The sequence below is a fragment of the Candoia aspera genome, chromosome 12 (assembly GCF_035149785.1).
Source record: "Candoia aspera isolate rCanAsp1 chromosome 12, rCanAsp1.hap2, whole genome shotgun sequence".
NCBI classification, from domain to species: domain Eukaryota; kingdom Metazoa; phylum Chordata; class Lepidosauria; order Squamata; family Boidae; genus Candoia; species Candoia aspera.
Window position 1 is genome coordinate 16133545 of NC_086164.1, and position 15175 is coordinate 16148719.

At 44.0% G+C, this 15175-nt stretch overlaps 1 protein-coding gene across 1 annotated transcript in view; it reads right to left on the bottom strand.

Moving 5' to 3' along the window:
- The window catches only part of GAB3 (GRB2 associated binding protein 3), a 74791-nt gene that overhangs the window by 12294 nt on the left and 47322 nt on the right, over positions 1-15175 (bottom strand). The window contains exons 3-5 of the mRNA XM_063313372.1: positions 7492-7708; positions 5012-5472; positions 2441-2496 (exon numbers count right to left, since the gene is read on the bottom strand). Coding sequence (XP_063169442.1) covers positions 2441-2496; positions 5012-5472; positions 7492-7708 — 734 coding nt within the window. The remainder of the gene's footprint in view (positions 1-2440; positions 2497-5011; positions 5473-7491; positions 7709-15175) is intronic.

Here is a 15175-nt window from a genome sequence, read left to right on the forward strand (position 1 = left end):
GCTTAATGGAAACATTTGATCTGAGGTCAGCCCTTCAAACGGAGGCAAGATGTGTCTCTGGACACTGCGCCAGTGACTGTTGGCTACGTCTTCCTTACTTGGCCCTGCATATATAGCAGTCCAAGATCTAGGTCTAGATTAAGAGTGACTCCAGGGTCCAATTTCTCCAGCACAACCAGGGCTGGCAGGAAAGAGGCAATTATCACCCGTGAAGGCCTTTAGCTCAGTTGAAAGCCTCCAGCCAATCCCTCACACTTTGTTTTCCCTGCTGGCTGTCACAGACTGTTCATCTCTGAATGAGAAAAATGGGGGCAAGAGGAAAGAGCTCTACCCTACAGGTCTAGGGAAAGGGGGCAAGTTAAACGAGAGATGCTAGTGAGAAGGCACGCACAGCCCCCTGAGGGCCTCTTGGCCAAGGATGGCCACCTCCTATTAATTAATCTTAGGTTTTGCTTTAGGCTGCTTTCTCCAAAGCAAACTCAGCTCAGAACTACAGGGCAAAGGTAGTTAGTGAGCCTGTGGTTCTTCAGAAGTTGCTGAACTGAAGCACTCAGCATCCTTTGCCACTGGCATAGTTGGGAAATGTAGTCCAGTATCAGCAAGAGGTAGGAAGACCACAGATGACAAGTGCTTTTGGCTGGAGGTTGCAGGGCATTCTTTCCCCTGTGAGAACTGTCTGAGGACTACAGGATGGCAATGAAAGCTTCAGCAGCTTTCTCAGTATTCTGAATCTGTATTGTTCAGCATTGTATTCTCAACATTTGCAGTTCATTCTGTTTAACAACAAGGTGCGCTCCTTCCCTTTTCCTCCTTGTCATTCCATCGTCCCCAGATCTATACAGGCCTCAAGCCTACATTTTTGGCATCGATGCAAACTAGGCAGAAGAAGAATCCCAGATCAATATTTTAATGCAGTCATTTTTGGCTTGCATCCAGTTTTTTCAAGCACAAAACATTGGACTGGTAGGAGATTTCTGAACTGGTTAATCATAGATTTGGGGGGGGGGAAATCTACCACTGAAGGAAAGGACATACTTTCCTGATGGAGCATTTTACTTCACAAAGCTCAGCCTCTCCCTTTTATACAGATAAATGGCCCAAGAGCATTTTTGGCTTTGGGGTACAACAAACTTCACACTATCCCAATTTCACATTATCCATATTCTCTGCTGATTCCTTTCCTCCAACCTCAGGTAGCTCATGGTGACATATGCTAATGTAATTTATTCCAGAAGCTTAGTTCATGCAAACCACTAAGCCCCAAACTGTGATTGTTTTTGTCTTAGCATAGTGTGTAAACCCATTCTAGGAAAGAAGCTATAGTCTATTGGTGGCAAATGAATCATATTTCAAAAGCATGGTTTGTTTTAACACCCTGCTTTGCTTTAACATCCAAATCCTGATCTGGCAGCCAAGTGAAGCATTCTTCAAATTATTCCTCTCCCTGATGAAGGGGGCAGATCTGGCATAGGCATGTATTACAACGGCTCACTGTACCTGCTATGTTCAGTGAGACTTCATCTTTGATTAAGTTATCTTCGCTTGCAGGCTTCCTGGTTGCCTGCCATGGAAAACAAGATGGTGGTCCAAATCGGGCTGGCCAGTGTAAATTCCTCCAGCTCGCTGACCATTGGCTGTGTTGGCTGAGAGTGATAGGATTTGGTCCAACTGAACAGAAGAAGTCATGGGTTCTCCAGCCCTGAAGTAGATGGTCTTTTGGTCCGACTGATCATATGTATTAAAGTTTCTGTTTTTACAAGGTGGGGAGATTTCCAATCCACAGGTGGTAGAACTGAGATGGCAGAGAACGTTACCAGCGTCCTCAAGAGTCACAGGCTTGAAAACCTCTCAGGTAACATTGCGAGATGTCCCTCTGTCATCTCAGAGATTCTGGCCCTCTGGCCACCAGCTTGGAGCGAATGCAAGGAACGTGTGCCAATTTTTTATTGTATGTTTTTAATACTTCAAGCGTGACTAGTTTATCTTACAGAATAATACCACCGTATTGGTCTATGGCCGTAATAGAGAGAATCTGAATCTGAAACTTATACCAGTTTCTTCTTCCAGCCCATTTTTCAACTCTTGGGCTAAGAAGGACAACAAGATGAAGGGCTGGATCCACACAGATACTGAGCTAAAATGTGGCTTGTTCGTTTCTGGCATAGCATGCCCTGCAAACCTGGACAGTGTCACTTGCATATTGATATAGTAGTTTATTCAATAACCATAGTTAAGGAAATCATAGTTTTGTGCACTGTGAGAATGCACCTAATTATGGTTATAGCTGCTTTATTGTGCGAGGTGCTGCCTATTTTACACTGATCTGCCTTGCGCTGATTCTTTTAAACGTTCCCTGCCAAAAGCACTATATAAAGTGTGTGCATGTGAGAGAGTGTACATGCACACAGGCATGTCGGGAACAAGACGAAACAGCACTTACCAAGTTCAAACTCAACCTCTTATCCCTGCGCCGTAAGGAATTTTCTTCCACGTCGGCTACAAAACAAAACAAAGACCAGGATGCAATCCATCATGACTGAAGAAACTGCTGAATGAAAAAGCAACGCTTTGGGCAGAAAGGAAGAGATACCATCCTAAGCAGTTGTGCAACATGCAGTTTTGGAAGAAATTCGAATTCTGTCAAATGAACAATTTGGACTTGAAGCCCTATTAAGTGCAGCTGAAGTTGCCCCGAGTTAAGTATCATAGAACGGCAGCATGAATTTATGCCAGAATAAACCTCTTAGGTCCAAGTCAAAACGCATTCAGCAGTGGCAGCCACGGGGGGTGGGGGGAAGTAAAATAAAGAAAATGGCACTGCGGTGTGGCAATGCAAGAACCCCATCTCCTTTTGTACGTACGCTGCGATGTTGCACATACAGAGGGGCAGAGCTTTCAGAGTGATGTTGCTGCCATTGTTCTGACAAATGGAGCATGCTTGTGGGATGAAACACTGATCAACTGAGTACATCTATCTTCCTTTATTGGACTTTAGGAACAGCCCTGTTGCATTGAGGGGAAAAAAATTCAGACATAAATGCATACTAAGATCTGAACTTGAGGCTTTCGGAATTCATGACATGTGATCAGCACAAGCTGCACGTCTTTTACCATTTCTTGTAATTCCAAAGGCAATCCAAGGAGAGACATAATTCATTCCCATCTCTGGTTATCTTGACTTCCTCGTCCTCCTGTTCACTCCTCCCTAATTTCTGAATTTGGCCACCGATAAACGCTCCCACCCTGTTCCTTGTCGCAAATGTGCTTCTTAGATCAGGAACATCATTTTTTTCCTCTGGATCCAGATACTACTGGAAACAAAGGATTAGCAGTAGCAATTAAAACCACAGCTAGCTCCCCAAAAAAGCAAGCTACGTCAGTAGTTCCTGCTCTAATATAACATTTTCACTTGATGCAGAATAACCAAGAAAATTAAAGGCATTCACTGAGAACAATCCATTGGTCTATTTCCCAGTTTCAGAGTATTTTTGGTGGGGAGCAGCTACTGAGGATGACGCATCTTAAGGACCCCCAAATTGTGGGCCCTCTGCTGGCCTTGTTCATCCATGGTGAGCTAGAATATGATGTACCTGCATAAAGGACTCATATACAAAGACCTTGTGGTTTACTCTTTAATGCAAAGTAGCCATTATTGCTCGTTCAACAAACCACAGCTAAACAAATCCGAGTTTGTGTTATATGTAAACCCAGCCAGTAACTAGGATTGCAATATTTAGTCAGCTAACCTGTTACATTTGAAATGTGTTATAAAACATAACATATAAGGTAATATGTCTTATATACTATTCAGGGACAGAGAAAATATTACACTATTGAAGTTGAGCTGGAGTTGGGTCTAATGTGAATGAAAATGGGGTCTTCACCTGGAAAAATTCACCAGAATGCAGTGCTTGTGTGAATGTGTTTGTTTTTATGTTTCAACCAGCACACACCCTTTTAGCAAGCTTGTTTCCAACACAACTCAGAGTCATTAGTAAGAAGAATAACATTTCCAAGGATGGGTGTTGCTCTCAAAAGCTTCCAAGAATTGCTCAGGACACTGATAAGCAAGTTGGTTCTTTACTATACGAGGGTTAGGAAAATTATCAAAATGCCCATGCTAAGACAACTTCTGTTCAAGGAAGGAAGAAAGGGAAAGGGAAGAAAAGGGGAAGAAAGGAAAGAAAAAGAAAATGCAAAGTCCCTATAGACATCTTAAAAGCCAGACACTGTCTCACTTATTTCCTCACTGGCAGATGTCCTAATCCAGTGGTGGAACTCCTCCATCACTGTTAATTGATGGCCATGTTGAAGATGACAAAAATGGGTGTGCTCCAGCCAGGAGATCCATAGGACTATCTGGCTGCCTCAAACTGTGTATGATAGACCATTTGGCCATTCCCAAATATCTTAGGAGGCCCAGGGGACACCACGTGGAGGCGGTCTATCAATGAAAAGACTGCATTTGTAATCTGAATGTTTGTTTTTAGTTACAAATTTGTATATATCTTTTTATATGCTCATTTTTAAAAATATATTTGTAATATGTATGATGTGCTGCCATACGATAAATAAATTAATAAATAGATGGCCATGTTGGCCGTACGGTTGTAAGATGGAATTCCATAGACTCTCAGGACAGATGGGTGTTACACTGCCTATGATTCAGGAGTTAGCACACAGCCATCAGGACTAATGGCCATTAATTGCCTATTCCTGTGTGAAACTGACTGAGTTGCTGGGACACTTTGGATCACAAGTTAAGCCATATGGTTCAGTCAATGTGTGAACCCAACCTATGTGGTGAGTTTATAGTTTGTTAAGTTGATTATAAGTAATTGTGTCATGCAAACACAGCCTTTGCCTGCTCCCCCATTTAAGCTACCTAAATTGGGGTCCATAAAGGATGGCTGTGGGGAGAATTCCATGGATGTTACAGTTTGCATGTTGGAGGGAAGAGAGGACACATATTTTAATAATTGAACTCTGGGATTCTCAAATTGGCCCTCACCTCTCCAAGCTTTCATGCTGTCCAATCCAGAGAGGGAGATCCTCCTTGGAACAAAGGCCCCTGGAGTGCTGGAGATCCCTGCATGTCCATTCTGAAGGGCCCCACCAGATGGCTCTTCAGCTCTTCTGTCTGGCTTTGGGGGCCTGGGAGGGGGCGTCTTAGCCAACATCTCAAGTTCGGTAAAGCCATAGGAAAGAGTATTCTGGCTTTTTTCTGCTGGGATGGTTGGTGTTGCGGGAGGCCCTGACAGTGGCGAGGAAGAAGAAAAGTCACTGGAAGGAGGTCCACTTGAATCTGCATTTCTTGGAAGGACCCTGTGAATGGTTGGCTGGACCATCTCTTGCAGCAGGCCACCGGAGAGCTGTAAGCACAGCGAGGATTGAGAAGCCACAAAGTCAAAGAAGACATCATCTGATAACGTCCTCTCCAGGGAGCGGTCAGAATTGGACCAACTGTGGCACCTGGAAGAAAAGCAAACTTTTATATTTCTTTCCTGATCGAGTTACCTCTTCAGATCAGCTCACTTCTGTCCAATGGCATCCACAAGGGGGTCAAAACAGGCAAAATGGGGGTTGCAGCAGCATAATCTAAACCAGTGTTTCTCCACCCCAGCAACTTTAAGATGTGTGGACTTCAATTCCCAGAATTCCCAGCCAGAATGTTGAAGTCCACACATCTTAAAGCACGCTGGCCAGGGAATTCCGGGAGTTGAAGTCCACACATCTTAAAGTTTCTGAGACTGAGAAACACTGATCTAGGCTCTGCCCCTTTGTACGCGTGTACATATAAAAAGGGGCAGGGATTGGATCATGCTGCCATGAACACCGCCTTCTTTGTTCTGCATCCATCCAGCTCTTCCCCTACCCTCTTTTGATTTGTCACTTCTGCCAAATATTTATACTGTACACACAAACAGATATGCACAGGCACACATTTATTGGGAAGGGGGAAAGCTTTGGGATTTGTTTCATTCTGTCCCGGCAATTAGCAGGAAAGCTAATCACTGTGCAGGACTTTTGTCTGGGTCCACAAGCTCTCCCCCCATCTACTCTTCCTGAATTGGGGTTGTGGGGGTGGGGGGTGGGGGAGACATTCAAGACTGTCTTCCTTTCAGATAAACGTTGCAAAGCCCTAAACTAGATTTAAGAAGCCAGCAAATTGGGATTGCGATTGATGACTTATATTTATTGGATGAAATCTACATCTTTAGAATGATTAAACAGAAATTCTTGGATTTAGACTTAAGAAGCCACTTTAAGTCAAGGAAACCCTAAACTTTGTCTCCTTACAAGAACGAAAGAATCCAAAAGAAAATCTTCGCTTCTCCTTGCTCCACTTCACTAAATCATGCCACCCGTTGGCACACTTGGCTGTGGCAGAAATGTCAAGTGTGCTCCCTCATTGCCAAAACTGTGGCCACCCTGTTGTCATCGCAGCATGGATTTGCCCCTAATAAAAGCAAATCACTTCCAACCGTTTTAGTGCGGGGGTTCTGAAATGGTTCAATCCAATTACCCCTTTTTCGGGTCTCAGATAATGTCACTACTGTTGGAGTTACCAGGGGGTCAACTCAGCATTGTCTCATAAGGATAAAAGGGGGTTTTAAATGCATCTCTACTGTGCTTGTGGGATGTCACATGGGTCACCTGATTTCCACTTCCTCCTTCTTCTTGGGTTTGGGGATTAACAATCTCCATTTTGCCTTTTGGCACACCTGCAAGCAGGAGCTGCTGCAGGGATGCAGCCCTCCCCCAACCATCCTCTGCCACAAAGAACCAGTGATAATTAAGTACTTTCTACCATGAAGCTACTTGATTCCAGATCTACTGAATAAATGTAAGCTACCTTTTCTTTCTCTTCATCTAACTACTGTATGAAGATGGAATTCTTTTCTGAACATAATTAAGCTTAATGTGCAAGTTCCTTTTTGGTTCACACCTCTTCTTTGCAAGATTGCTGTTAGCTGCTTGGAGTTCTTTTATTAACCTTTAAAAACTTCATCAACTACCGCCACAAAAAAACAGACTCTGGTGTTTTACACAAGCATCTCAGCAGCGGCAGCCCCAAACCGGATCCTCGACTCACAAACAGCAATTACAAATTGCTCCATTAACCACAGGATATGCCCAAATCACCCCCAATTTAATAACAACTGCCCTTAACTACAGTAACTCCACGTTACTGTCAGTAAGCTTCAGATTGGGCTGTGGTATCGGCTAGAATAAACCTCTACCTTTGTGTAACTCCAACGTGACTAGAAACATGATCCTGAGGAGAACCATAACAAAGTGGGGCACTTTGTAGAGAACCATTGCTGAGCTTCGGGAATAGGGAGGCAAAACCAAATTTTGCTCAGGGACAGATGGATTCACTCCAGGCTTAGTCAAATAGGCCACAGTGGCTGGTTGATACATTATGCTAAGCCTCAAATATCATACGCTGGGTCTACCCAAATTCGGCATTCCACAGTATCATGCTACCTAACGTGGCTGAGTTTTCCGGTCTCACAGTTGGACAAAAAGAGATAGTCAGGAAGAAAGACAGATTCGGACTCGCTCGCGGTCTCCTCGGCTGCTGCGGCATCGGTGGCGGCGTGGTCGGCCGAAAGAGATGGGTTGGCAGTCCTCAACGTGAGGGCAGAAATAGCTGGAGAAGGTTGTGGGGAAGACGTGGTGTGGGACAGGCTGTCTCCTGAATCTGCAGCAAAGAAAGCAAAAGCTAGCTTAGGAGGAACGTTTGGGAATTGGGCATGATTTTTCCCAACAACAGCAAAGCCTCAAGGATCTGTCGCCTACATGAGATTCTTTATTGCTTGCTGTCTATGTGTTTTGGGCTGCTGGAACAAACATGGAAGATGAGGTCAGTGCTGGAAGAGAGCCTATCCTGCCAGGCCAAAGTGGGCTGAAACAATTGATGTGTTCCACGTTGTTTTCTTTGTCGCCAAAGTTGGGGGGGGGGAAGGCATTAATCATCTTGACTAACTAAAAAAGAAAGCTTCTTAAAGACACACTTTTCAGTATTTTGACACCCTGCGGATTAACCTGCATTTGCCACCAACCCACAGAATTTGGCTGGCACAGGGGGCTTGGGAACTCAGGCTGGGGGCCAGGGTATCCACAAGGCAGGGTTAAAAAAAAAAAGTCAAGATGGTGCAATTGAAGGGTTTTACATGCACGGCATGTGCGACATGAGTAGGCACTGTCTTGACTTTTTTGACCATGCTTTCCAGGTATCCCTGGCTGGGGGGAATGCCTTCCAGGATCACAGAAGGGGTTGCCAAGCAAAGGGGGCCTTTGGGGACAGCAGGTCTTCCAGTTTGGGCTACTGTGAAAGAATATAGAGTACAGTTTAAACTGTCAACGCCAAAACTTACTATCGTAGCAACCGTCTTGAAATGCATACGGATCCGTTTGCCAAGGGATGGATATTGTTTGCAGCGCTTTGGAACATAACGCTTCAAGACTGCGTGTTTAAGTCTTGCTGGTGGACAACCACAAGCTCTCCTTCTCTGTGGCCTTTACAACTGGGGTCGCTCAAGCTCTTTCTCCCCTTGGGTATGCAGATGTGCCAATGGTGGACTGGAGGTCTGACCCAGCCTTATAAATAGAAGTCCGGGGAGAGGAAGGGTACAAAAAGCCACCATATTGACCTTTTTGACTTCCCTGCAATAAGCCCACAAAAACTGCAGACCGACAGATGGGGGAATCAAGCTATTACTAGTATGGTCAGGTCTGGAAAGGGGGCACGGACACTTCGGGCACAGAGGTGTTATTCTCCAACTCTCCTGTGCTCCCATACTTGCCATATACTATTGCTTAACAACCATTAGTTTAGCAATGGTTCAGACTTATAATGGCATTAAGAAAATGACTTACGACCAGTCCTTGCACTTACGACCATTGCAGCATCCCCACAGTCACATGATTGCAATTCAGGCGCTTGGCAACTGGTTCGCATTTACACCCATTGCAGTGTCCCTTGGTCATGTGATCGCCATTTTTGACCTTCCCAGCTGGCTTCTGGAAAGCAAACTCAATGGGGAACTGCATGATTCACTTAATGACCACGTGGTTCTCTTAACTACCATGTGATTTGCTTAATGACTGCCGCAAAAAAGGTCATAAAATCGGGTCGGATTCACTTAGTGACTGCAATACTTAGCAACCTAAATTCCAGTCCCAATTGTGGTTGCTAAGCAAGGACTGCCTGCATGCAGTTCCTTCTTACCTTTTATGCAACCGTTCAGGCCTTACATTTAAGGCTGCTCAGATCAACAAATGTTTACATTGTATGAAACATGTTACATCTTCCCTGGGCCACAGGACTGACAGAGTTTCCTGTTTTTATAGAGACAAGTATGTATATATACACACATATATGAGTCTGGTGGGATTTAGGGTTTAAAGTGCTGGACTGGGAGTGGGGACACCCAGGTTCGAGTCCCTGTTAGGCACAGAAGCCATTTGGGTGGCTTTGAGCCAGTCCATCCTTTTCTGCAAACTATCTCACTGGGTTGGACGGGGCAAGGAAATTTGCAGAAGGAGTGATCTATAAATCAATATAAACAGAGATGTGGTGAAGGTGTGGGTCTAGATGTGGGGAGACCCAAGTTCTGGTGTTTCCTTGGGCACAGAAGCCATCTGGGGGACTTTAGACCAGTCCTCTCTCAGCCTAAGCTAGGAAATTTAAAATGAAATAAATAACTGGAATGAAGTAAATAAATAAATGGTACAAACAATACAAACATCTATCTAGCAACTTGCACCAGACTAGTCTGGTAGATAATGGTCCACAACCTTCATCAAAGGGCTCTTCAGCGAAGTGTAGTGTAGCGTAGTGAATTGAAATGAAGTATAGTACAGGTAGTCCCTGCTTAACGACTGTTCGTTTAACAATGGCCTGAAATTACAACAGCCTTGGAAAAATTGCTTTTTGACCTGTACTCACACTTACGACCGTCACAAAATGTTGCACCACCCCCATAGTCACGTGATCGCAATTGGGGCACTTGGCAGCTGGCTCGCATTTATGACCAATTGCAGCATCCTGTGGTCATGCGATTGCAATTTGTGACCTTTTTTGCCAGTTTTCTGCAAAAAAGTCCATCGGGGAAGCTGGATTCACTTAACGACCATGGTGATTCGCTTAACGACCATGGTGATTCGCTTAACGACCTTTGTAAAATGGTCATAACATCGGGTCCAATCACGTGGTGACTTGCTTAATGGCTGCATTGCTTAACAACCAGTTTTCTGGTCCCTATTGTGGTTGTTAAGTCAGGACTACCTGTAGACTGATGTGATCTGACAATGACAACAATAACAAAAACAGCAACCACAATATATACTGTTAGGCATTTCTTATTTCTATTTCTCTCTTATAATTCTTAACTTTTCCAGAGTAGTTGTTGTGTCCAGCTATTGCAGGAAGAAGAACAACCTTGTGATATAAACAACAGCTTCCATTAGTTTGTGTGACAATAACTCTCCATAGTCCTTAGCCATGACTTTTCCCTTCTTTTCTTTTTTTCCTAACCATTTTTTAAAAACTGGACACAGAAAGAACGACCCCCCCTACCTCAGCTGCAATGGCAAGAACGTTCTGGTTCTCACAGCCGTGTGCAACCGCCAATTAAAAGATAAATGGACTTAAACGTTTGTTATGGAAAGCCCCCAGGTGTTTACACTAAGCAGAAATTCTACTTCCCTAATCTATAAACATTATATGGGAGAAGAGGCCAAGATATTAACGAAAGCAATGTTTCCAAGAAGCAAAGTGTTTACATTGGGGGAAGACATTACTATTGAAAAATGTGCAGCCAAACACTTTCTCCAGGTGTTCTGTGCACTCTTTTTTAAAACATCAAAAATACAGAGGTGATTTTAGACCAAAACCCAGCAATTTTTTCAGAATTTTCCTCATATTGCTCCCAATCCAGTGAGACCACCAAAACTCATTACATTTCAGCATTCTCATTTCAGGAGGCTAGAATGCCACCAATTTGAGTATGAGAGTCCACAATTTTCACACAGAAACCTGCGAAATTTTACCATTCTCACATTGCCAGAACCTCATATTACACAACCTAGGTTTCAACTATGCAAACATTTGAAGTCTAATTTTCCCCAGCAGGCCGCAAGGGCGGTTGGGGTGGGCTTAGCACCCTAGACCTCATATAACCACCCTTGAACTAGATATCCCAGCCTATTCTCCAACCTGAATTAGATAAATAGCCATAATGGAGAAAAATGGGATTGTGAAAGGAAAGGAAAAAGAAAGCTGTATTGAACCTTATCATCAAGGAAGAAAGTAACATTGGAACAGAAATGTTTAAATGGTAATTCATGACAGGGTTTCCAACTGAAAGACAAATCAGTCAATTATGACCAGCAGATGGCAATATTTATGTTTCGTAGCAAAAGGAATGTTTGTCAAGACTGATCCCTTCTCCTGATAACATTTTCATATGTCACCATGTGAGTATCTTTCAAAATGTATCCATATGCCTTTCCCAACCTGATGTCCTCAAGATGTGCTTGAACCAGAATTGCCCATCAGTCAACCACCACCTAGGGATTCTCATAGTCCAGGCATACCTGAAAGCAGCCAGGTTGGAGAAGGTGGCTTAGCCATTAGTATCTGCATCAATCCCTATAGAAAGATCTGCACACACCTTCGTGCCCCCCTGAGTATAACTCCAGGTGCTGCTTGCTTTTCAAAGTTGGTAAGAGCAAAGTTCACACCATCAGTGATGCTGAAAAAGCAGGGCACCCAGCCTTTTGCTGGACCTTACTGATGAAAGTTCTTGCTGCACCTTAAGCTGACATGAAAGACCACGGCTTTCCTTAGCCTTATATCCTGCAGACATTCAATTATCCCACACCGCTACTGGCTGTTCTAACTAGGGATAATGGGATAATCCAAAATATCTGAAGGCATCAGGTAGACGCAAGTCGCTGTAGATGAAGAGAGTGATTCAGATTTTTGAAATCAGTGGGATATGCAACACAGCTATCTTGTTTCTCTAAAACAACTGAATCTGCATCCATCCTTTCTTGCAAATTCCATCCTATACATAATTTGGATTAACTCTAGCAGCGGTGACCTAATATGGCTCTATCCTCCATCAAGGTGTCAATCCAATCTAAAGCCTCTATGTTTTGTTATATCCAAATCAATCATTCCAACTTGGTGCATGGAGCTTACAAGCTCCAGAATATTCTAGCAGCACAGCCATTGGCCATTGATTGCTGGGTTTTTTTTTCATATATATACATGTGGTGCAGGCTGAGAAGAAAGCAGCTTCTCAATTAAAATCTGTCTAATCTGTAGACTACTGTCTCCAGATGCTGGCTATCACAGGAGTTTGGGAGATCAGATGGATTTCACCCATCTGCCTTGGAGCTATCATTAATGGGGGAAAGTTTCTAATGGTCTTTTACAATTCATGAGAAAAGGCACCGTGTCATTCAGATGAAACTGGCAAGGCTGGGATTCAAATCTCCAGAGACAGAGGCTCAAGCTAATGAAGCCATCAGCCAAGTCATTGAAAGAAGAAACAATAAGCAGGGCACTTAAGAGGAACGCTGACCTCCAAAGCTTCTTGTTTGCATAATTTATAGCGAGACACTCAGAATTCAAGCATTAATTCAGAGAACCTCCCAATAAATAAGTTAGGAAGAGTGCAGATCTGTGAGACGGTCAAAGACGGTGGCGTGAACGTGGCAGCAGGACAATGTTTGAAGCCAGCTCAGGGGCTGCGATATTACTTACCCACATGGTTGTTTTTCACGTAGCCCTATAGCTAATGCAGGTTCAGCTAAACACAGCAAGGCTAGAATCTGAGAAAAGGGAACAAGGGACTGGCTAGACAGGGAGAGCATTGCATGACCTCTCCTGAGTTGGGCCTCGCATGCTTACGAGACAATGTGAAGGAGGCTAGGAAACAGGCCATGAAGCTTGAACTTGGGGACGGATTTAAAGCAAGAGAGGCAATTCATGGTCTCGAGGCTGCAGGAAACTGGAAAATCCCCCCCCCCCTTTTGAGTTCCCTGGTCCCTTCTGACCACAGTGAGCCAAAATATCAGTGTTGGCACTCGCTGTTTTGAGGCAGGAAGCAGATAAATGAAAGGGTGAGCCATTATGTAGATTTAGCATTTGGTTCAAAGCGCATGAGAAATAAAGCATCCCAGCCCTGGCTGTGCAAGATCTCGCCTCATCCACTTTGTGTCATCATCCCATTGCAACTGTCACCACACCCCAAATATTGTGCAGCCTCTTGGCCACAAAAAGATCACCCACTCCTGCTTTAAAGGAACAGCTACATGGTTATTACAAATCGTTATTTGCTTCAGTCCAGAACAGGAGACCAAATGAGGGTCGGTCGGTATCTGTCTGTCTGTCTGTCTTTTTGCCCACCTTTATTTATAGTTAACTCAAGGTGGTGTACATACCTATTTTCCCTGGGAGGTGAGCTGGGCTGAGAGAGAATGACTGGCCCAAAGTCAACCAGCCAGCTTTCATACCTAAAGGATGTCTAGAACTTACAGTCTCCTAATTTTTGTGTGTCCGTGCGTGTGTGCATACCTCTGAGTCAGTGTTGACTCCTGGCAACTGCCTGGACTAGTCCCTACAGTTTCCTTGGCAAGATTTCAGAAGGGGTTTGCCCTTGCCTGCTTCCTCCCCTGATTTCTAGCCCAGCATTCTCCACTATTCCAACATTATGAACTTTCCATTTTTCTTTCTTTGATTTTCTCAGCTAGGACAAAAGACAAGAAGCAAATATGCAAGTTAAAGCAGAAGACAACTGCATTCGGAAGCCCTGTAAAATTATATACATTGGGACAAGACTGCTGTTGAATAAAAGCTTTGCCCAGAAGCACCCTTGACACCAACTGGACAAAGCTGACCTTAGGACCACCTCACTCCAAGACAAGGTCCTTGGCATTCAGTAGCCTTCTGTTCCTAAAGGGCTGCTTCTTTGACCTACTCTGGAGAGTTTAAGGTGCCTCCACATTCATATTCACATCTCATCCACAGTGTTTTCAATGTGACTTAGAAGCAGGGGGAAGGCAGCAGAAGGTTGCTTGGAACAACCAAGCTCAAATCTCCCAAAATCCCTCCCATTAGCACATGCTTTTTTTTTTTGCATCAAGAAAAATGAATTCCTCCCTTTGGACCCCACTCACATCTGAAATCAGACTCCAAAGACAGAACTCAGGGTCCTCCTGCACATTTTCCCATGTGCCTGATAATATGACTGAAGCTCTTTAAAGGCTGGTAGAGCAGCTGCAGACAATGAATTATGTATGTCCATTTTCTAGGAAGAAGCAAAAAGGACCATATTCGTTCTCCCCCCACCCACCCCCAAGCAGAAGCTCGTATCAGCAAAAGCGAGAAATCCGGCTCACCCGTGTCAGAGGGAGTAGTGTTACAGCAGAGAAGAGAGGACAGTACAGAGGTTCAGAAAAGAAACAGATTCTTCCATTATTTCATTTTCTAAAAAACAGAGCAGAACCATAGGAAAGTTCCTTCTAGGGATAATTCAGCCCAGTACTTTCAAACAGACTATCAGCAATGCTCAAGCTGGCAGCTACTTTGAGAGAGAAACCATGTGGCTCACTAGTAAATCCAGAGCAGTAGTATTTGGATTTTCCCCAGTAGGCTGGTCCCGAAAGTTGGAACTGGTAGCCTCAGAGCTGTGGTGACCTCCCAGCTTTCTTTTCTGATGTCCCTAGAGTTGGCTCTGATGGCACCATTTCCTCCCATTTTAAGGAGGAAAAATATATGAAGCCTGTGGCATAAACCCTGTAACAGTTTAGCGTTTTTATAGAACATGCAAATATTATTTGCCAAAATCTAGAAAACTCCTGATCCTCAACATTTTGCATCATTACCAACTCACCGTCCTTTCCCCAAATGTTAAGTTCTTTCCCACCCACCCACCCACCCACCAAAGGTTGCCCATTCCTCCTTGGAGTATTTATGTATCAGTGCTGTGGTCAAAGATGAGCCAATAAGCCTGTTGAACCAAAGGTCCTAAGCAGAAAACATGCTTCTCTCTTTCAACTTTCCCTAAAGGTGTACTTTTCATTTCCCTCAAATATACATACGTGATTTTATGATCATAACCCCCATCAGCACAACCAGGGAATGTTCAGGAGT